At 42.8% G+C, this 23,533-nt stretch overlaps 2 protein-coding genes across 6 annotated transcripts in view; one reads left to right on the top strand and one right to left on the bottom strand.

Moving 5' to 3' along the window:
• Positions 1-15,685, top strand: part of CIMIP2B (ciliary microtubule inner protein 2B) — a 28,842-nt gene extending 13,157 nt beyond the window's left edge. For both annotated transcript variants that reach the window (XM_073553165.1, XM_073553164.1), the window contains exons 2-6: positions 4,915-5,141; positions 5,588-5,763; positions 11,634-11,772; positions 13,503-13,721; positions 15,331-15,685. In XM_073553165.1, the coding sequence (XP_073409266.1) occupies positions 4,915-5,141; positions 5,588-5,763; positions 11,634-11,772; positions 13,503-13,721; positions 15,331-15,419 (850 nt within the window). In that variant the 3' untranslated portion in view covers positions 15,420-15,685. The remainder of the gene's footprint in view (positions 1-4,914; positions 5,142-5,587; positions 5,764-11,633; positions 11,773-13,502; positions 13,722-15,330) is intronic.
• A 4,339-nt stretch (positions 15,686-20,024) lies between these two features.
• Positions 20,025-23,533, bottom strand: part of RUSC2 (RUN and SH3 domain containing 2) — a 106,270-nt gene continuing 102,761 nt past the window's right edge. For all 4 annotated transcript variants that reach the window (XM_073553160.1, XM_073553162.1, XM_073553163.1 and 1 more), the window contains one exon: positions 20,025-23,463. In XM_073553160.1, coding sequence (XP_073409261.1) covers positions 23,307-23,463 — 157 coding nt within the window. In that variant the 3' untranslated portion in view covers positions 20,025-23,306. The remainder of the gene's footprint in view (positions 23,464-23,533) is intronic.

Below are 23,533 nucleotides of genomic sequence, written 5' to 3'. Positions count from 1 at the left end.
GGGGGCTCCTACGGTGCCCTAGACCCCTCGTCACAGCCGGAGAGCTAAATAAGCCTAAAGAAAGAAAGGGGAAATCTAAACTGCCCCAGAGCAGACCCCAAAGCAATAGACAGCCCCCAACATGTATTGACGGTGAAAAACAGATGAAAACACAAACACAGACAGAAAGACAGGCTGAGCAAACGATGGGGCCCAACTAACTAAATAGGAAAGGACAGAAAAGATGCTGGCTGCAATCACGCAAAAAACCCTGCCAAAAATAATGTCCAACACGTCTGACAGAAAAGGCCCTGAAGTCACTAGACTTCAAAATCACTATATCAGCACTCAGGTATATTCTGAAGACAGAGCAAGAGATCAACTGATCAGAGACAAAAATGGAGTTCAGCCCATCCCAACCAGGGCAGACTGAACACAAACACTAAGTAAACAGACAAAATCTCATGGAAAAATAGCAGAGCAAAAACTTAGCTTTTAGTAGACAGGAACTAAACTGGATGCCAGAGCTCAGAGCAGAAAGGATCACCAGCGACCCTGCAGGGCGTCGGCTGCCTTATATCCACTCAGAAATTCCGGATGTCCAATCACACTCCACCTGTTCAGATGACAGGTTCTTCCCATCCAGATCAATTTCACTACCTCCTTTCACCAGCAGAGGGAGTTCATCAGACATCAGAGGTGAAGGAGAAAATGAACTCATAACAGTGTTGGCAACCATACCCCATCAACAGAACAGAGCGGTAAAGAAGCTGCTGCTCTGTCAATAACCGAGAGGAGTGGTCCGTGACCATTCATTGTTGGCAGAGATCATAGTTGTGCACAACATGCAGGTAGGAAGCAACTACCTTTGCGTTAGTACTTATGCCCATAGTAAAAAAAAAAATAGCCACGGATTACCCCTTAAACTCAATACTAGCTGTATACATCCATATGTAATGAGCTCCCCCTAGTGGTGGCTGCAGGGAGGCAGAATTTTATAATTTGACAAGTCAGAAACAAAAGATCTCTCCTATATAAAACGAAATGAATCTGTGCAGAATTGTGACCCTAGAATTGGAATGATGGACAGAGATACAGTACAAGTGTATCTAAGTCTATCGTGTATCTGCTGAATTCTCGTATCTATGCCTGATATGATCCACTTTCTGAGAGTCCGCAGCTCCACATTTACAGTAATTGCTCTTTTCCTGCCCGGGTCACCCATGTCAGGTAATGATATAGTGCCGAGGACGGTAATTGATCTCCTTGTTACAGTATCAGCGCTGGATACACTGATGGCCGCACAATGGTGTCCTGTGTGTACACATCTCCATGGAGGCAACTGGGCTTGGATACCACAAGGCCTGGGACACCGGTGACAATACTAGCATCGTTAACCCTTTAGTGGCTAAAAGTCAGTAAATATATTATTTTACTACATGCAAAACAATGCAATTTAAACCATTTATGACCAGGTTATTGCACTCTTAGCTGCGGTGTAACACAAGTGAAAATCCATTGTCCAGAATTAGCGCACATTTTCCATTGGCATCTATGCACCAGATATATGGAATGCACCATTTTGATAGATTTGGCATGAATTAAAATGTTCCTTTTCCCCTGGTAAAATGTCTATTATTTTGCATATTGACTGACAGATTCAGTGTGACACCTGCACTCAGGATATCTTACTATTTCATACCCCTGGGGAGGGTGATGTCTAGTAACAAAGTGCACAGCAGTAAAAAAAAAAATTCTTGTAATATGGACAGATTATTTAGTGTTGAGTTGGAGGGATATCTTGAAGGTATTGAACACAAATATATTGGTTTAAATCTACAAAAAATGCGTTGTTACTTTGTAAATACATTACATTACTTATCTTTTACTCATTCTGAGTTACATCTACGGGTATGGTCACACATTGCCTTTTAGTTGCATCTTTCCATGCGTTATTACTACGAAAAACACAATGTTCCACTGTATCGGTAATGTGACTGAGATTCCTGAAGTCTCATGCAATAGAAGGGTTGTTGATGCTCATACAGCTGGAAAAGGTTACAAAACCATCTCTATAGAGTTGGAACTCCTACAATCTCTAGTTAGACAGAAATGTAAGACCTTCCTAGGAGTAGTTGACCTGCAAAGATCACTTCAAAAACAAGTATAATAGTCCATGAGATCACAAAGGAACCTAAGATAACATCTAAGCAACTAAAGGCCTCCTCTCTCACATTAGCTAATGTTAGTGTTCATGAATCTACCATCAGGAGGAAACTGAGCAACACAAGTGTGCATGGCAGGATTGCAAGAAGGAATCCACTGTTCTCCAAAAGGAACACTGCTGCATTGCTGCCTATCTGCAGGTTCCTAAAGATTACATGGATAAGGCACAAGGCAATTGGAACAATGTTTTGTGGATGGATGGGATCAAAGTAGATGCACCAGGGCTTTTTTTTTGCAGTAGAGCTAAGGTTTTCATCATCACCATTTTGAGGCCATGTGACTTTTTGATCTCTTTACACTCTTTTTATAGCTTTGTCTTAGAAGTTGAAATGACCATAAAATAACTATTCTGCCATTTCATTTTTTTCGTGTTATTTTGCCATATATTGGATAAATATTAAATTTAATTAGTCTGAACGGTTGCGCATGAGATGATACCAAATATGATATATATATTTTTTAAGGTTTCAATAAGTTCCGTGAAAAGGGTGTGATATAAACTTTTATATATACAAAAAAATAAAAAGAACACTTAAACAACAGAATCTAACTCCAAGTAAATCAGACTTCTGTGAGATCAAACTGTCCACTTAGGAAGCAACACTGATTAACAATCACTTTCACATGCTGGTGTGCAAATGGACTAGACAACAGATGGAAATTATTGGCAATTATCAAGACACCCTCAATAAAGGAGTGGGTCTGCAGAAGGGGACCACAGACCACATCTCAGTACCAATGCTTTCTGGCTGATGTTTTGGTCACTTTTGAATGTTGGTTGTGCTTTCACACTCGAGGTAGCATGAGACGGACTCTACAACCCACACAGGTGGCTCAGGTAGTGCAGCTCATCCAGGATGGCACATCAATGCGAGCTGTGGCAAGAAGGTTTGCTGTTTCTGTCAGCGTAGTGTTCAGAGGCTAGAGGCGCTACCAGGATATAGGCCAGTACACCAGGAGATGTGGAGGGGGCTGTAGGAGGGCAACAACCCAGCAGCAGGACTGCTACCTTAGCCTTTGTGCAAGGAGGAACAGGAGGAGCACTTCCAGAGCCCTGCAAAATGACCTCCAGCAGGCCACAAATGTGCATATGTCTGCACAAACGGTTAGAAAACCGACTCCATTAGGATGGTCTGAGTGCCCGACGTCCACAGATGGGGGTTGTGCTCAAGACCAACACCATGCAGAACGCTTGGCATTTGCCACAGAACACCAGGATTGGTAAATTCACCACTGGCGCCCTGTGCTCTTCACAGATGAAAGCAGGTTCACACTGAGCACATGTGACAGACGTGACAGAGTCTGGAGACACCGTGGAGAGCGATGTGCTGCCTGCAACATCCTTCAGCATGACCGGTTTGGCAGTGGGTCAGTAATTGTGTGGGGTGGCATTTCTTTGGAGGGCCACACGGTGTTGGGCTGTGAGCACAACCCCCATCTATGGTCGACGGGCCCTCAGACCATCCTCATGGAGTCGGTTTCTAACTGTTTGTGCAGACACATGCACATTTGTGGCCTGCTGCGGGTAATTTTGCAGGGCTCTGGCAGTGCTCCTCCTGTTCCTCCTTGCACAAAGGTGGAGGTAGCGGTCCTGCTGCTGAGTTGTTGCCCTTCTACTGCCCCTTCCACGTCTCCTGGTGTAATAGCCTGTCTCCTGGTAGCACCTCCAGCCTCTGGACACTACGTTGACAGACACACAAACCTTCTTGCCACAGCTCGCATTGATGTGCCATCCAGGATGAGCTGCACTACCTGAGCCACTTGTGTGGATTGTAGAGTCCGTCTCATGCTACCTCGAGTGTGAAAGCACAACCAACATTCCAAAGTGACCAAAACATCAGCCAGAAAGCATTGGTACTGAGATGTGGTCTGTGGTCCCCTTCTGCAGACCCACTCCTTTATTGAGGGTGTCTTGATAAATGCCAAAAATTTCCATCTCTTGTCTATTCCATTTGCACAACAGCATGTGAAATTGTCAATCAGTGTTGCTTCCTAAGTGGTCAGTTTGATTTCACAGAAGTTTGATTTACTTGGAGTTATATTCTGTTGTTTAAGTGTTCACTTTATTTTTTTGAGCAGTGTATATATCTATATTTTCTATATATAAAACATTTTTACATGTTTCCTTTCTTTTGCATTTTTTATTGTTTTCCTCTAGGGACTTGAGCCTGCGCTCACTTGATCTCCTATGAAGCCTGGCCACAGACTGGGCACAACTGATATACAAATATGGCAGATACAGGGGCCTTCTGTAGGACTCTCTCTCCCCCCAGCTGCTATAATCATGTTGAGGATGATGGGGGTGTCGATGGGCATCTAAAGAGACACCTTTCCCTTTATATAAACTTTGTAATTGTTGCTGTCACAATTTACAGCAAAATCTAGGAGGTTAAACTGTGGCAAACGGAGCTGGCTCCAGCACCCTTGGTTTATGGAGCAGGCTCATCTACTGAGCCCGCTCCATCTATGCAGTGTTTACATGTTTAGCGGATGGTTGTAAGTGGAAGCCTGGGCAGAGTGGGGCCCCCAGGCTCTGTGGTCCCTGGTACTTGCCCAAGTTGGGTGCTGGCGTCGGCCCTACATAATGATGTAGCATCTTGCTTTTTTTTGGGCATGCTCATGGTGCAGGAGAAGGTAAAGAAGATGACAAGCAAAAGATAAACCCTACCCCAGCCTGTAATGTAATGCCTCTCTATGTGTCTATTACAGGTATGGTGGCTTCTGTCCACAGTACAAATATAACCTGGGTAAGACCTATGGCAAACTGACCGGCCAACTGCTGACCAGTCCTGACGTCCGCCATTCAGGGCAGCTGGTGCTCCAATCCTGTCCATTCCCTCCTCCTCGTAATGATAGCAACTTGGATATAGCAAAGAGAAGGAAACCACGTCTGGGAGACCAGAAACTCGCTTGGAGTATGATCCCAGGCTACACCGGTAATGTGGCCCTCGGGGGCCAATATGTTTCACCTTTTTACAGTTTTGTCTTTATGAACTAATACATGTCTTTATTCACGTGTTCTTTTGGCCACCATTGAACACTCCTGCGTAATATTTTATATTAGCCTTCTAATAGGACTGTCCGTGGAGACATGATATTGTGCAGGGACTGGAAAGAAAGAATAGTTCACAAAAATCATTCTGGTGAAGAGAACCATACTGTGCCCAAATATTGCTGTAATCAGTCGCCAAATTCTATAATCCTCATGTCCACCCAAAAATGTTCTAGACTCGTATAAGCGCCATACAGCCGTATCAGTAGAGCCGTGCTGGGCTCCATATCACACTCGAGTTGTCTTCTTTCAGGTGGAAATATTGAAATATAACCCCGATATTTAGTGGAATCAAACAAATATTTGCTCTCCTCAATCTTATCTTCTCAGGCTTCATCCCTAGATCTCAGAAATTCTTTGCAAAGACGTACGCCGAGACCACTCGGGATGCCCTGATTGACTTTCACAAGGAGCAAGATCAACAGCAGAGTCATCTCAAGGAGCAGATACTGATGAGCACACTTCAGAGTGGTCAGCAGAAGCCTCGAACAGAGCAGGAGAAGCAGGTGAGATGAGAACATGGATGGCTTCCAGTAAATGTCTTGTCTGGGGTATCTAAAAGCAAGGTTGCACAACTTTCAGCCTGAGGATCTGGCCCATGATGTTTATTCAGTGTGACCCCTGACCATCAGGGCACGGACACCTTCATGGTGGTTCCCAAAGGCACTGCTGTCAATAAGTAGAAACATCAGTAGATGACAGCTTCATTCTTTCTTCCCTTTATGTCTGATTCTCAGGTCCTGCACGAGACTTAAATGGGTTGTCTGACAACCCTTTTCATTTTTTTTACTGTCTATCTTCTCCTGATTGATGGGAATCCTAGAAAGAGGCACAAATTTTCGATATAGATAAAAAGTTGAGGCACTTGGTTACTTTCAGAGAATCCTCTTTAGATCGCACTTATATGTCAGGGATTTATTTGTATATCCCCCGTACTCTGGTAGGTTGCAGGTAGGTGACTGGGTTGACCTGTTGGTGTACGACGTACAGGCCTTCCCAAGCCGCCTGAAGCTTATCCTTTGGTACGGGTACCAGCACCCACACCTTCTGACCCACCTGGTCATACCAGTGCTTCTGGCCAGCCTGAGCCATGTTGTCATGCACCAACTGCGTCAAGGTCTGCATCTTGTCACAGAAGCGCATGACATACTCCACGATGGACACTTCTGAAGGGCTCGGCTCATCTTCCCAGGATTTCCTTACCAACCTGAGGGGATCCCAAATTCGCCTGCCGTACAGGGAACACTCCGTCGAGGCCTGTGGAACCTCTTGGTAAGCGAATAGCAGGTGTGGGACGTACCACTCCCAGTCGCGTCCTTGGATCTCAATCAGCATATTTAGCATCTGTTTGAGGGTACCGTTGAAGCACCCACACAAACCATTGGTTTGGGGGTGATACACGCTCAATACCAGACGCTTCACCTGCATTTTCTTACAGAGAGCCTCCATTAAGCGACACCCAAATTGAGTCCCCTGGTCAATAAGCATCACCCTGGGAAATCCTACTTGTGAAAAGATGGCTAACAGGGCATCTGCCACCTTATCCGCCCTAGTTGAGGACAGAGCCACTGCATCCGATTACCGGGTAGCGTAGTCTACCACAGTGAGGATGCACTGCTTTCCAGAGCTGCTGGGTACGGCCAGTGGTCCCACAATATCCACAGCAATCCTCTGGAAAGGCTCCTCTATCACTGGCAGAGATCAGGGGAGCCTTTGGAGCAGACCCTGACTTTCCCACTCTTTGACAGCTTTTATAGGAGTGGCAGTAGTTAGTAACATCTGTCCCCAATTTGGCCTAACAGAAGTGTTGAGACTCTTTTTCTGTCTTTTTGATACTTTGTGTCTGGGCTGTCAGTCTGTGCTGGGTCTGTGCTGCAATCACCTGTGTTCATTTTCCTTAACCCCTTCACTACCAAGGGTGGTTTGCACGTTAACTACCGGGCCAATTTTTACAATTCTGACCACTGTACCTTTATGAGGTCATAACTCTGGAACGCTTCTATGGATCCCGGTGATTCTGACATTGTTTTCTCGTGACATATTGTACTTCATGTTAGTGGTAAAATTGCATTCAAATAACTTGCGTTTATTTGTGAAAAAAACGGAAATTTGGCGAAAATTTTGAAAATTTCGCAATTTTCCAACTTTGAATTTTTATGCCCTTAAATCACAACGATACGGCACACAAAAAACTTAATACATAACATTTCCCACATGTTTACTTTACATCAGCACAGTTTTGGAACCAAAATTTTTTTTTGTTAGGAAGTTATAAGGGTTAAAAATTGACCAGCGATTTCTCATTTTTGCAACACCATTTTATTTTTAGGGACCACTTCACATTTGAAGCCACTTTGAGGGGTCTATATGATAGAAAATACCCAAAAGTGACACCATTCTAAAAACTGCACCCCTTAAGGTGCTTAAAACCACATTCAAGAAGTTTATTAACCCTTTAGGTGCGTCACAGGAATTTTTTGAATATTAAAAAAAAAATGAACATTTAACTTTTTTTCACAAAAAAAATACTTCAGGTTCAATTTTCTTTATTTTACCAAGGGTAACAGGAGAAATTGGACTGCAAGACTTATTGTGCAATTTGTCCTGAGTACGCTGATACCTGATATGTGGGGGGGGAACCACTGTTTCGGCGCATGGCAGAGCTCAGAATGGAAGGAGCGCCGTTTGACTTTTTCAATGCAAAATTGGCTGGAATTCAGATCGGACGCCATGTCACGTTTGGCGAGCCCCTGATGTACCTAAACAGTGGAAACCCCCCCAAGTGACCCCATTTTGGAAACTAGACCCCCCAAGGAACTTATCTAGATATGTGGTGAGAACTTTGAACCCACAAGGGCTTCACAGAAGTTTATAACGTACAGCGGTACAATTAAAAAATCATATTTTTTCCACAAAAATGATCTTTTCACCCCCAATTTTTATTTTTCCAAGGGTAACAGGACCCTAAAAGTTATTGTGCAATTTGTCCTGAGTACGCTGATACCCCATATGTGGGTGTAAATGACTATTTGGGCGCATAGCAGAGCTCGGAAGGGAAGCAGCGCCATTTGACGTTTTTGGCTAGAATTGAGATCGGACACCATGTCGCGATTGGAAAACCCCTGATGTACCAAAACAGTGGAAACCCCCCACAAATGACACCATTTTGGAATCTAGACCCCCCAAGGAACTTATCTAGATGTGTGGTGAGAACTTTGAACCCCCAAGGGCTTCACAGAAGTTTATAACGTACAGCAGTACAATTAAAAAATCATATTTTTTCCACAAAAATGATCTTTTCACCCTCAATTCTTATTTTTCCAAAAGTAACAGGACCCTAAAAGATATTGTGCAATTTATCCTGAGTACGCTGATACCACACATGTGGGGGTAAACCACTATTTGGGCGTATGGCAGAGCTCGGAAGGGAAGCAGCGCCATTTGACGTTTTTGGCTGGAATTGAGATCGGACACCATGTCGCGTTAGGAAAGCCCCTGATATACCAAAACAGTAGAAACCCCCCACAAATGACACCATTTTGGAAACTAGACCCCCCAAGGAACTTATCTAGATGTGTGGTGAGCACTTTGAACCCCCCAGTGCTTCACTGAAGTTTATAACGTCCGGGCGTGAAAATAAAAAAATCGTATTTTTTCCACAAGCATGATCTTTTAGTCCCCATTTTTTTATTTTCCCAAGGGTAACAGGAGAAATTGGACCCCAAAAGTTGTTGTCCAATTTGTCCTGAGTACGCTGATACCTCATATGTGGGAGAAAACTACTGTATGGGCACACGTCGGGGCTCGGAAGGGAAGTAGTGACGTTTTGGAATGCAGACTTTGATGGAATGGTCTGCGGGTGTCATGTTGCGTTTGGAGAGCCCCTGATGTACCTAAATAGTGGAAACCCCCCACAAGTGACCCCATTTTGGAAACTAGACCCCCTAATGAACTTATCTAGATGTGTGGTGAGCACTTTGAACCCCCCAGTGCTTCACAGAAGTTTATAACGACCGGGCGTGAAAATAAAAATATCGTATTTTTTCAACAAACATCATCTTTTAGTCCCCATTTTTTTATTTTCCCAAGGGTAACAGGAGAAATTGGACCCCAAAAGTTGTTGTCCAATTTGTCCTGAGTACGCTGATACCTCATATGTGGGAGAAAACTACTGTATGGGCACACGTCGGGGCTCGGAAGGGAAGTAGTGACGTTTTGGAATGCAGACTTTGATGGAATGGTCTGCGGGTGTCATGTTGCGTTTGGAGAGCCCCTGATGTACCTAAACAGTGGAAACCCCCCACAAGTGACCCCATTTTGGAAACTAGACCCCCTAATGAACTTATCTAGATGTGTGGTGAGCACTTTGAACCCCCCAGTGCTTCACAGAAGTTTATAACGACCGGGCGTGAAAATAAAAATATCGTATTTTTTCAACAAACATCATCTTTTAGTCCCCATTTTTTTTATTTTCCCAAGGGTAACAGGAGAAATTGGACCCCAAAATTTGTTGTCCAATTTGTCCTGAGTACGCTGATACCTCATATGTGGGAGAAAACTACTGTATGGGCACACGTCGGGGCTCGGAAGGGAAGTAGTGACGTTTTGGAATGCAGACTTTGATGGATTGGTATGCGGGTGTCATATGCGTTTGGAGAGCCCCTAATGTACCTAAACTATTGAAACTCCCCACAAGTGACCCCATTTTGGAAACTAGACCCCCCACCGAGCTTATCTAGATGTGTGGAGAGCACTTTGAACCCCCAAGTGCTTCACAGAAGTTTATAACGCCTGGGCGTGAAAATAAAAAAAACATTTTTTTCCGCAAAATTATATTTTTGCCCCCAATTTTTTATTTTCCTAAGGGTAACAGGAGAAATTGGACCCCAAAAGTTGTTTTGTAATTTGTCCTGAGTAGGCTGATACCCTACATGTGGGGGTAAAACACTGTTTGGGCACATGGCAGAGCTTGGAAGGGAAGGAGCACCATTTGACTTTTTCAACGCAGAATTGGCTGGAATTGAGATCAGACGCCATGTTGCCTTTGGAGAGCACCTGATGTGCCCAAACAGTGGAAACCCCCAATTATAACTCCAACCAGAACCTCAACACACCCCTAACCCTAATCTGAGCCCTAGCCCTAACCCTAGCCCTAACCCTAGCCCTAACCCTAACCCTAACCCTAGCCCTAACCCTAGCCCTAACCCTAACCCTAGCCCTAACCCTAACCCTAGCGGGAAAATGGAAATAAATACATTTTCTTTTAGTTTTATTATTTTTCCCTAACTAAGGGGGTGATAACGGGGGGTTTGATTTACGATTTATGGCGGTTTTTATGTTTGGCGGCTGTCGCACGCTAAAAGACGCTTTTTATTGTAAAAATAGTTTTTGCATCACCACATATTGTGAGCTATAATTTTTCCGTATTTTGACCCACCGAGTCATGTGAGGTCTTATTTTTTGCGGGACGAGTTGACGTTTTTATTGGTACCATTTTCGGGCACGTGACATTTTTTGATCGCTTTTTATTCCGATTTTTGGGACGCAGAATGAACAAAAACCAGCGTTTCATGAATTTCTTTTGGGGGGGTGCGTTTACACCGTTCCGCGTGCGGTAAAATTGATAAAGCGGTTTTATTCTTCGGGTCAGTACGGTTACAGCGATACCTCATTTAGGTCGTTTTTTTATGTTTTGTCGGTTTTTTGCAATGAAATCTATTTTATATAAAAAATAATTATTTTTGTATCGCTTTATTCTGCGAGCTATAACTTTTTTATTTTTTTGCGGATGATGCTGTATTGTGGATCGTTTTTTGCGGGACAAGATGACGTTTTCAGCGGTACCATGCATATTTATATGCGTCTTTTTGATCGCGCGTTATTGCACTTTTTGTTCGGTGGTATGATAATAAATCATTATTTTTTGCTTCGTTTTTTATTTTTATTTTTTAAGGGGTTCGCTAAAGGGGTTAACTAATGGGACAGTTTTATAGGGCAGGTCATTACGGACGCGGCGATACCAAATATGTGTACTTTTATTGTTTTTGTTTTTTTTTATTTTGAAAAAATGGATTTATTGGGGAATATTTTTTTTTTTTTTACTGATTTATTTAGCGATTTTTTTTTTTATTATTTTTAACACTTTTTTTTTTTTTTTTACTTTATTACCTTGGGTATTTTCCAGCATTATGTAGCTACAATGTTGTGAATGTGGATATTTGTGCTTACACAGTGTGAATAGTCACCTTGTGGCTCTCAGCCTTTGTGAACTGACCTCACTGCATTTACAATAATGTCGCCTTACACTACTGGCACAGTCTGTAATCAGTATTGATATTTGAGGGGTTTTTTTTTCCTTTTTTTTCTCTTTTTCCAGCTTCTCACAGCCAAGTACCGAACCCCACTCCCTGCACTGTCTAAAGTACCCACTCCCTACATTTCTCCCAGTGCCTTTCAGATACAGGTTTCCCCTTACTACATGGAGGATGAGGATCCCAACAAGTATTTCATCTCAGGTGCTGTTTTCTTTTTTTTTTTTTAAAAACTTTTTAATTCATAAATTAAAAAAAACAAGTATCTAATGAATAAAAAATGGAATTACAAAATAAAAAATCAAAAGTAAAAAAAGCTGGAAAAAATAGATTTTTAGCAAGTACCATCTACGCATGTGTCTTGGTGGAGGCAGGAGTAGGCATTCAGTAATCACTCTTTAGAGTGGATCTGCTGTTTCTCCACTAGGGGTCCCTCTGTTTTCCTATTAGAGGTGACACATGGTTTTCAAATATGGACTTACCCTTTAAATAGAGTCGATCACTTCTAAAATGTCAGTTAAACGACATAAATATTTATATAGGGGCTCTGTAAAAAAAAAAAATCATACCAGGCATAAATAATTTAAGCTAATGTTTGTTGAAATATCTACTATTATTTAGTATGGAGATGAAGGCGCTCAGGTGCACCCTCGGCGTGGTCTATGCCTTGGAGCATCGTTACGTTTTCCTAGCTGCGTATTAAAGCCAGTCAGTTTATCTTGATTGACAGCGCTCCGTTGGTAGGAGCATGTAGTGTACAATATATAATCAGTTTTTGTGTCTGCCCTTGCGCTCTGACACTGTAGTAGCACAGCAGCGCGCTCACATAACAGTATACTCTCTAGCTCCACCTAGTGGTGGCTGCAGGCAGTCAGAATTTGATCATGAATCTTTATGCCTTGGTAAAGGAAAGTTGGAGATTTTGATCTCCGTATCACATAAACTGAGCTATAGCGCCACAGAGTGTTCACCAGTGGATACGGACTTTAATGTTCTAGATTTTTCAGACCCACTGAATGTAAGTAGCCTGAAGGGGTCCCTAAATATTAAAACATAACCTTTAATCAATTATTAAAAAGACAAGTATCACAAACAAACCAGATAAAGTGCTCGTGCAAGCCAGTGCTTATTAAAAAATGGTTTGGTCTCACCACTGTTGACGGACAAAAGATCCCGGCCTCCTCCGGAAGTACCTTGCCGGGAGATGGATCCAAACAAGGTACAGGGGAATATATAAGGGGAGACATAAGCGGTATGTAAATAATTTCCTAGACTCCCTGTCGTGCCCCAGTATTGCTCCTGTCCTAACAAGGACAGGCCCCAAGTGGACCCAGAGAAAGTGACTGCCCATGTCACTGTCAGAGTGAGTGTGGACTCACTCTGACAGTGACATGGGCAGTCATTTTCTCTGACCTGGCACCTTGCCACTGCAGGGCCTGCATTCACTTACGGACAGGATTAATTTTTTCTTACTTCCCAAATCTTTATATAAACTCCCCTGATGAATCCCAACCATTGGGGAAGAAACGCGTAGGGAGTATTCAGTCCCATATCATTGGAGGTATCACTATGGGTCCACTTGGGGCCCGTCCTTGTTAGGTACTTCCGGAAAGAGGCCGGGATCTTTTGTCCGTCAATAGTGGTGGGACCAAACCATTTTTTAATGAGCACTGGGTTGCACAAGCATTTTATTTGGTTTGTTTGTGATATTTGTCTTTTTAATAATTGATTGAGGGTTATGTTTTAATATTTGGGGACCCCTCCAAGCTATATTCGCTAGTTAACCCATGAGGGTACTTTGAATGGTAGTGAGAACCTCACACCATAGCTGACATCGACCCACTGAATGTAACTAAGGTACATCAATGCTGAATGTAGTGTATTATTTTGTGCATGTAAAGTTTCCTTATCCGTGAAATTTCCACTTTCCCCAGGTTACACCGGGTATGTTCCCCGCTCTCGTTTTCTCATTGGCACTGGCTATCCCATCACCACCAACAGAGCTATTACCGAGTTTGGTCACAGGACTCTTAAAAAAGGATATAAATTAGGAGTCCAGGAGCCGCGGGAAGGGAATAGTGTCCAGTCCGACCAGAGTCACATCTACCTGGAGCAGCTGGGATTATTGCCCCGCTATACAGGTTATGTGCCAGGTCAGAAAATTCTAAAGGCGGTTTATATAACTAAGACTTACAGTCAAGAATGGTGCGAAACTCAATACACTATCATGACATGCTAGCAAAACCTTGACAGTCTGCACTTCACATCACATAGAGACACATTTAGCATAAACATCTCCCAGCCTTTATACTGAATTTTTTGGTCAGAACTGTAGTCACAATTGTGACAGATGCACAATATAATGTTCCTCCAAGTGGCCTTTTAGCATATTGCTATTTTAAATTATGGAATTAATGCAATTTTCCATATCAGGTGCAATTATGTACATGCTTACTAGCCACCATTAGGAGGGGCTTAAGGTCACATTGCATACTGTTTTACTACCCCTAGTGTTGGCTGCCACTGCATGTTATCTATTCACCAAATTTTTAATGTTGAACTTCATACACGATGAAACATCGGCTGCAGAATGGAATAAAACATTTTTTTATATCAACTTTCCGTTGTGGAGATATTAACAATTAAAGTATTTGGCACCTAATGAGTTAACTTTCCTTAAGGCCGAGTGGGTGGTATTAGATAGTTTTCACTAGGGGGCGTGTACTTCTGCTCCCTGTATGAGTTGCCCAATCATAAGCAGGCAGCAACACAGCAGAAAAAGAACACACTTGGATCTCTTTAAAGCTTTTTTATATTAAAAATTGGAACATTTTTAAGGATCACATCTAAAAGGGAGTCTATTACACCCCCCGAAAAATGGCAATTAAGCTGCATAAACATTTATATAGGGCACCTAGCCCCTATGGAATCATACTATTCAAGTATAGCTTAATATTTAAATTAAAATCAACTTTCATTTGATATGCAAATGAGGGCGTTTCGGTGCACCCTTGTCGTGGCCTTTGCGTTGGTGCTCCATCACACCATCCTGTTTGCATAAGAAAGCTGATATCTTACATTGACTGACTTGTCTCTAACACTGTGTCTCCTCTCTGCGCCTGCACACCAACACTGGGTGATGGCACCGGCACGCTCATAGTGTCAGTGTGGTCGCACACAACGGCTGCGGGCACGCTCTCATTACTAACTCCTTGGATGAGATATCGGCGCGCTGCACAACGAATTGTGTGTGCGACACCGCGATCATCCAGTGTCAGTCACAGGCACAGACAGGAGAGGCATTGTTCGCTCTGGGCCTTAGAGACGAGTCAATGGGTTTAAGGGAGCTGCATTATTATGCAAATAGAAGGGCGTGACAGTGCACCAAGCCCTAGGCCCCACCAAGCCCTAGGCCGCACCAAACCCTAGGCCGCACCAAACCCTAGGCCCCACCAAGCCTTAGGCTGCACCAAGCCCTAGGTCCCATCAAGCCCTAGGCCGCACCAAGCCCTAGGCCGCACCAAGGGTGCACACGAGTACCCCGTCTGCATATCAAATAATTGTTGATTTTTAATGAAATATTAAGTTAAGCTAAACTTGCCTCTTATGATTTAGACAGGGGCTCATTGCCGTATATAAATGTTTAGGAAGCTAGATTGCCATTTTGAGGGTGACAGACTCCCTTTAAAATGTGTGTCAATTAGGTTTCTGCTTTAAGCTGCACTAATAATTGAATTGATCTGGTTCTAAACATTCCCATAGGTTACAAGTTCCAGTACGGGCACACCTACGGTCATCTCACCCAAGATGCGCTGGGTCTATCAACGCTGCAAAAGCAAATGGTGAATTAAGGAGATACTGGATCCAATGAAGGAGCCATTCTACCTCCGGTCCAGTGTGACGTAAAGGAGGTTCACATACTTACCCTACATTACTGGATGGACTGACCTTCCAGGGTTCAATTAAAGGTGAACACTGCAAGATGGAGGAGGACCAATGAAAAAAAATACTGTGTGCCAAAGCCATGGGATGCCATTGAGAAAATCATTTCTCAAGTACAAAATATGGCGACAATTATAAGTTTACTTGTAATAAAGTTTGTGTGTGCACAGGTGTATATAGGTTTTCCTGCTTTTGGTTTCTCAACCCAATTATATTCTTAAGTCTGACTAGACCAATGCTTCGTAGATGAGATGAGGATCAGTGCAGGAACAACCTGGTCAGACATGGGGCTAGGTGGAGTCATACCAAACTGATGATCATGCATTATATTTGTTAGGTCAAAAGTGAAGTAGACAGAAAGCGCTCTACCTCAAGCACTCACATTCCCCTGGAACTGTTCTTGGGTCTGATATTATAATGAAGGTCTAATATCTCACCTGGTGAGAAGTCACAAAGCCCACAGCCCCAATCAGCGACTGCCGTGCCGCAGGACCAAAGATATTGATGCAGAGAGATAGACAGGCTTGAATGATGGAGGCTGCAATGGCTGGACAACAACAGAGCAGTAGACCAATGAAGCAGAGTTGAGTTAATGGCGCAGCAGAGAAGACCTAGCAATTGTCCTGAATTGCACTGATCAGTGATGTATCAGAGCTGGGTAAATCAGGAGACTCACTGTAGCAAAGCCCAGCTGTCACAACTCGACAACTCTGTTGTCAGAATACCCGTGGCCAGGTGCTTCTTTCCTGTCCTTAATGCTAGGGGCACCCTAGCTGTCCCTGGATTACTTCTGATGGTGAAGACGCCAGGACCACATACCTTGCTGACCTCCTGAATCAGCCCTATATCTATCCCACTCCCCACCCAGGGACATGGGGAGTAATAGTGTATGTATATACGCAAACCAGACAAACAAGTAAGGATGTACAGGATAAATGAAAATACCAAACATCCAAATATTCACTCACAGACAACAGAGAGGAACACCAGGAGAAAAGGGAGGTACATTAAAATAGACAGGATGAGCAATCACACACAGTTGACAAACAAAGCAACAGTCACAGATCAACACTCCAAACGCCTCTACCAACAACCGACACCTCCACCCCACACCAGACAGTACAAGACTAACACTGGCAATCCAAAGTATATATAGGAAAGGGGAGTGGCCAATACTGGACAGCTGAGATCATCCAAGCAGGGAGGCTTCAGAGACTCTTGAGCTGAACAGATTAACCCCTGCACTGCTAACAGAAACCTGCACCGTTGAATATGAAGAAGTTCGTCTAATCAGTGCAGGAGTACGTGAAATCAGATGCTGAGGTCTTCTGGTCCCTCTCTGTCGTGGTAAACTGATGACACCAGCAATGTAGCAAAGTCGAGATAGTAAGGAGAAAGATCATTGCAATATAACAGAGTGGAATAGATAAGGTGATTCATTGTAATAATAGAGCCCAACAAAGTCATGTGAGAAAATGGAAAACGGTCTTAGGAGTGCAGGAAAAAGACTCAGACGAGAGATGGGGTTAAACCACAACTCGTTTCAACGGAGGATCCGTCTTCATCAGGATCAGTAAAAAATCCACCTGATGAAGACGGATTCTCCGTCGAAATGCGTTGTGGTTTAACCCCATCTCTCGTCCGAGTCTCTTTCCTGCGCGCCTAAGACTGGTTTCCATTTTCTCATTGCTCCTGTCCTCCATTGGAGGTTTTCGGCTGGAGCTGCGGTGGAGACCTGAAATTCTAATCTGCCCCTGGGTTGCTTCCTGAGCGCTCCTCTATGACCGCTCATTACTGACTCTAATCCAACAAAGTCATGTGTCTCAATGCAGCAGAGTTGAGCCGGTCAGGTGACTCACTGTAGATGTGTACAGTATAATCATCCAGTAGTAGCCGCTTGCATGCCAACCACTCGAATACTCAGACAGTATGCCGCCACCTTATTTAGCTTTTAAGACTTTGGAAGACTGTGTCCTCAGAGGTGCGCATAGGAATCAGCTGAACCAGGGGATGAGCAGAGTTGTTAGCGCCGGAGCAAGTGAGTAACATGTGTTGTGAAAATGCACAAAAAAAAATGTAAGAAGACTCTGGGATTTCCATAATCTCCTCCTATTATTAAAGATAAAACTGACCCGAAGGAAGAGTAAACTAATCACTGTGCAGGACCATAAAAATGAATGAGATTTGGCTTAAATGTAGCCACCACTAGGTGGAGCTGTGCATCTATTGAGATGAAGGAGAGATTTACATTTGCATGCAGAGAGCTCCCCCTAGTGGTGGCTCGAGTTAGAAAGAATTCTGTTCTATAACCCAGTGGCTGCATGAAGTATAAGACAGATGGAACTACAGTCACTAGAAAGACATATCAAATTAATCACACGTAATTTTACACCTATGTTATATAAAATTTTGATTGGGAGCTCGAATTATAACACAATACACATAACCGAAGCATAACTCCACCTAAATAAAGATAAGTCCAGAAAACAGGCAAATAATATTTTTTTTGTAATTCATTAATTACGTTTAAAATCATTTTTTCTCAAAATTACAAAAAAAACACTTCAAATCTAATATAATGAAAAATGATATGATAACACAGTCAGGGATAAAAAAAAACAGAAAGGGCTTCTCTTGACATGGGACCATGAAGTTTGCAATTAGGCAAAATAAAGTCTATTAAAGACTAGATATTGGTTCAGTCCATATATGTGTTGGATTACACCCCTGCTTTAGGACTCCCCGCCCTGTCCACATACAGTTGTGTTCAAAAAGTTGACATAACCCGGCCCATTTTTTGCTTTCTTGGTCTTTTCTCAGAGAACATGAATGATAACACAAAAACTTTTTCTCCACTCATGGTCAGTGGTTGGGTAAAGCCATTTACTGTCAAACTACTGTGTTTTCTCTTTTAAAGTCATAATGTTACCCAAAACATCCAAATGACCCTGATCAAAAGTTTACATACCCCATTTCTTAATACCGTGTATTGCCCCCACTAACATCAATGACAGCTTGAAGTCTTTTGTGGTAGTTGTGGATGAGGTTCTTTATTTTTTCAGATGGTAAAGCTGCCCACTCTTCTTGGCATAAAGCCTCCAGTTCCTGTAAATTCCTGGGCTGTCTAGCATGAACTGCGCACTTGAGATTTCCCCAGAGTGGCTGAATGATATTGAGGTCAGGAGACTGAGATGGCCACGCCAGAACCTTCACTTTGCTCTACTCTAGCCCATGACAAGTCGACTTGGCCTTGTGTTTTGGATCGTTGTCATGTCGGAACATCCAAGTACGTCCCATGCGCAGCTTCCGGGTTGATGAGTGCAAATTTGCCTCCAGTATTTGCTGATAACGTGCTGCATTCATCTTTCCTTCAACTTTGATCAAGTTACCTATGCCTTTGAAGCTCACATATCCCCAAAACATCAGCGATCCTCCTCCGTGCTTTACAGTAGGGATGGTGTTCCTTTCATCATAGGTCTTGATGATCTCTCTCCAAATGTAACTTTTATGGTTGTGGCCAAAAAGTTCAATTTTGGTCTCATCACTCCAAATTACCTTGTTCCAGAAGTTTTGAGGCTTGCCTCTGTGCTGTTTTGTGTATTGTAGGTGAGATACTTTGTGGCATTTGCGCAGTAATGGCTTTCTTCTGGCGACTCGACCATGCGGCCCATTTTTCTTCAAGTGCCTCCTTATTGTGCATCTTGAAACAGCCACACCACTTGTTTTCAGAGAGTCCAGTATTTCAGTTGATGCTATTTGTGGGTTTTTCTTTGCATCTCAAACAATTTTCCTGGCAGTTGTAGATGACCTTTTTGTTGGTCTGCCTGATCGTGGTTTTATTTTTACAGAGCCCCCGATTTTCCATTTGTTATTCACAGTTTCCTTGGATATCTTCTTGTATTCCTTTCCTGTTTTATACAGTTCAACTACCTTTTCCCATAGATCCGTTGACAATTCTTTTGCTTTCCCCATGACTCACAATCCAGAAACGTCAGTGGCTGGATGAAAGATGCAAGAGTCTGTCAGGATCCCAGAAACTCACTCAGCCTTTATGCACACACACTGATTACAAGCAAACAGGTCACAGGTGAGGATGTTACCTTTAGTAGCCAGTCAATCCCATTTGTGTCAACTTCTGTGCATGTTATCAGGCCAAAATCACCAGGGTATGTGAACTTTTGACCAGGGTCTTTTGGATGTTTTGGGTTGTCATTATGATTTAAAAAGAGAAAACACAGTAGTTTGACAAAGAAATGGCTTCACCCAACCACTAACCATGAGTGGAGAAAAAGTTTTGGTGTTATCATTCATATTCCCTGAAAAAAGGCCAAGAAAGCAAAAATTCTGCAAGGGTATGTAAATTTTTGAGCACAACTGTACTTATAAATGTATGTTTCCTCCATTTCTACAGTATATATTTTCATCACATTCCACATAAGCAAAGTTATTGGCGGCCTGTTAATTAAAAAAATGATATGATTAGATTATCACAAGCATAAAAGATCACATGGACGTTGATATTCAGCACCTTTTTTTATTAATAGGCGTAATAAATAAACCAATAAATATACATACATATGGCAGAAGACACTAAGATGACAGGCGTAGATGTAACAGATGAGGGTTAGTTTCGGCATAAGCGGATTTACGTAGTTTTGCAGATTAACCCCATCGCTGGCCCTTTTGCAGAGATAAAGGCGCAGCAAAACATCAGGAAAAAAATCTTTGGGCCAAGGGTGGGAAGTTATGAGGAGGTCGGCGGAAACTATATGGGTTTATCTCCTTGATTGGAGACTAGTCCTTTCATTTATAATTGCATTATTACTGTAAATGCATGCAAATGGGTATTTACCCAAAATGGCTGCAAGAGGAACGACATGATTTCTTTAAGAAATGTATTAATATGGACGCCAAGGAAAGAGATAAAAGAGCAGATGTTCTATACAAATGTTGCACAAGTGTTTCCGGCAGATGGCATTACCACTACTTGTTACATGCTCCTCTGAAAGTAGGTGTATAGTGAATGTACAGGAGAGGAAGGATCCGGAAAGCAAAACTACTAATACTATTAGAATTAATATCAATTATGGCTTTTGAAGACAGATAATACATTAAAAAGTTCTCTAGAAGCCATTGTGAAAATTCAGCTCAGACCCGTAAATTAATGCACACGGTCTGAAATCTTGGGGGCTCGTCCTGGATGAAAGGAGCGGTTCTGCGCGGTCTCAATTTTTTTCTAATTATGATGACCATTTCTCTCCTTGATTCCGGACATTTTTCGGAAGATCTGACAAAACACCAATTTTATAAATTGGGTTTTTAAACCAGAAACGTCATTACGGCACACAATTGACATCACGGCATCATGAGTCACAATCGATCTCCAAAAGTGGTACCTCTCGTGGAAATAAAACAAAATTTCCTATACAGGGGAAGAAATAATAGTATTTTTCATATGTACGTAACTGACCAATCAGGCGTGAGCAGATACAGATACCTTATTCATAGACGTGAGATGTACCAAATATGACTGTAGTGAAAATCTCTGGGACCTCCCGATACACAGAACGCAAATCTCCTGTCGACACCGAATAATGCGCTCAGGTCCGAAATATTATGTAGCATGACCTTTCCTCCAGGAATTGCCTCCCATCATAGTATATTAATCTCAAAAGTACCATTAAATAATTAATCCCCCCTGAACCTACAAGTGTCCAGTGCTGTCTACGGCCAACCCCAGCCTTCCGAGTACTTATGCACGGCAATCATCTGTCGATATCGAGCTCTATACAAGAGTTAAAAAATCGATTTTTTTTTTTTTCGATGTGAAATATGGAAATTTAGCACAACCATAATCCGTTTCCCCTCCTACAAAAGGGTTTACGGATTTCTTGACAGCCAAAGTCCAAAACCCAAATCCACTAATCCCGACCCTCTCAGACCAGACTGCAGATCCTTTCATTTATATGACAGATACATCAAGGATAGTAGCAGCCCAGTCTTCCATACAACGCCCCCCACCTCCCGTATACAGCGACGCAAATCATCCAGAATACAATATTAACAGTGCAAGCAACCGGCACGCACACTGTCCGCCATATCTATACATACAAGCAATACCCAGGTACCCTACAACCACGTCTCACAGTCAATATTCAGTAAGACAAATACTACTTGGCTGCAGCGTTATGGCAGAAAGCATAACTACGTTGATGAAGGAGCCTTCTCGAGCTCCCACTAGAAGGGTGCGATCAGACGCCGCCGTCAAATTTTCAGTTATTGGGACGAGAATAAAAAGGGGAATGAACAAAGTGCAGTAAAGTGTCAAAATAGGAATATATTAGCGCTATATATAATGGCCCCGGTATTACAAATATTAACAACGTCACTGTAGATTGCTGCTCCTAAGGCTTAATTATCACTCTGCAGCACATTCACTCTGCAGCACATTCACTAACTGTACAAGGGGATCAGCCATTCCAACCGTTAATCATTAGCAATACGTCATCTATCACAAACTTGCATCAAAATTATCCATACCCATAAAAAGGTGCTGAGGCAACAAGCCCTGGGTGCCAGGTCACTACCTGGGTATTCACAATCACCAATGAGGGCATGTGCCATGGTATATACTCACATGTACACACTATGAATTAATAATAGGATAAAATATACATTTGTATACGGGGAAAGCTCCATCTAGCTCCGCCTGTGCCACTGTTCCCGAATACAGGACCCCCCTCCCTCCACCTAACCTTTAATCCCATTCCCTCATGCAACACTCTACAAGCCATATGGCTACATGAAGTCTATTCGGACCCTGGCTCCTGCCATAGCGGCCCAATTGCTGCACTACCCAAAACCCAAAAGAATAGGGGCCAATGTGCAATGGTTTATTCCCTTTTGATACCAGTTTTCCCCCGTATGATACCAGTTTTCCCCCTTTTGATACTCGTTTTCTCCCTTTCGATACTCGTTCTCCCCCTTTTCATACTCGCTTTCCCCCTTTTGATACAGATTTTCCCCCTTTTGATACTCTTATCTCTCATCCGACTCCAGCCAACCCCAGATCCATCTCCAGTCCACCCATGGTTTTTTCCATATTTCCAATAATCCTTTGCGTTTACCGTAATCAAATCTCAAGCCGTGAAAAAAAAAACATCTTAAAGTTTCCAGGATTCGATTCTTGAAGGCTGCTTTCTAACATCAGCCACATTCTTTCTCCTCTCCGCCATCAAGGACACAAGCAGGATGTAATAATATTAGTAGCAAATGGCCTGTGCTTCCAATAACCAAGTAGAGTGTCAGCTCTTGGGGGTCAGATATTGCAGAGTTTGTTTTATGGTTTTCCCTCTTGCAGAAACTATTCTAATAAAAAGAACAAATCTCTATAGCGTTTGATATCTAAGCGCATTTTTTTTGTACAGGAGGAATGACGGGAAAATGCAGAACAAGGAGAAGTTTTATAATTGCCCGAAATGAGTGTGGCAATATGTAAGCATTAGGGAAAGTCGCAGTATATTCTAAGATGTCTGCATGCACAGCTCACGTCAATATCACGGCTAGCACACGTGCACGTTGGTTTGGGCGCAGGAAGAAAGAATACTGTATTAATGCGACCTATCCCGGTACGTTGCCCAGTTATAATGCTCCAGTTTCCTCCCAGAGGTCAATAGAGACACCATGAAATAACTCCATTCTGTAGAAGAACCACAGAGATCTTGGACAGTTCCTCATGCCGCCGTCACAATGAGCTTCGTCTTTGAGTGTCTTGAACCCGATTTGCCCCACAAATGTTACGAGTCTATTCGATCGGGCTGAGGAACAAACTTCAAGGGCATAAGGGGGTTCCGGTTCCGCAGCCTGCCGCATAGCTGATCCGAATGCGTCTCATATGCAAATCTGATGTCATTCTGTTTGGGTTCTGGGTGGTAGCACGAAGAACTGGCTTGTCTACGGGAGGAGAACAATAAAAAAATGCATTAGACATTTTCAAGTCTGTAACCATTTTTTGGTCACTGAA

Source organism: Dendrobates tinctorius, unplaced genomic scaffold (genome assembly GCF_039654945.1).
Source record: "Dendrobates tinctorius isolate UK_male_01 unplaced genomic scaffold, ASM3965494v1 ptg000197l, whole genome shotgun sequence".
Lineage (NCBI taxonomy): Eukaryota > Metazoa > Chordata > Amphibia > Anura > Dendrobatidae > Dendrobates > Dendrobates tinctorius.
This window is presented reverse-complemented; position numbering and strand designations above follow the sequence as displayed.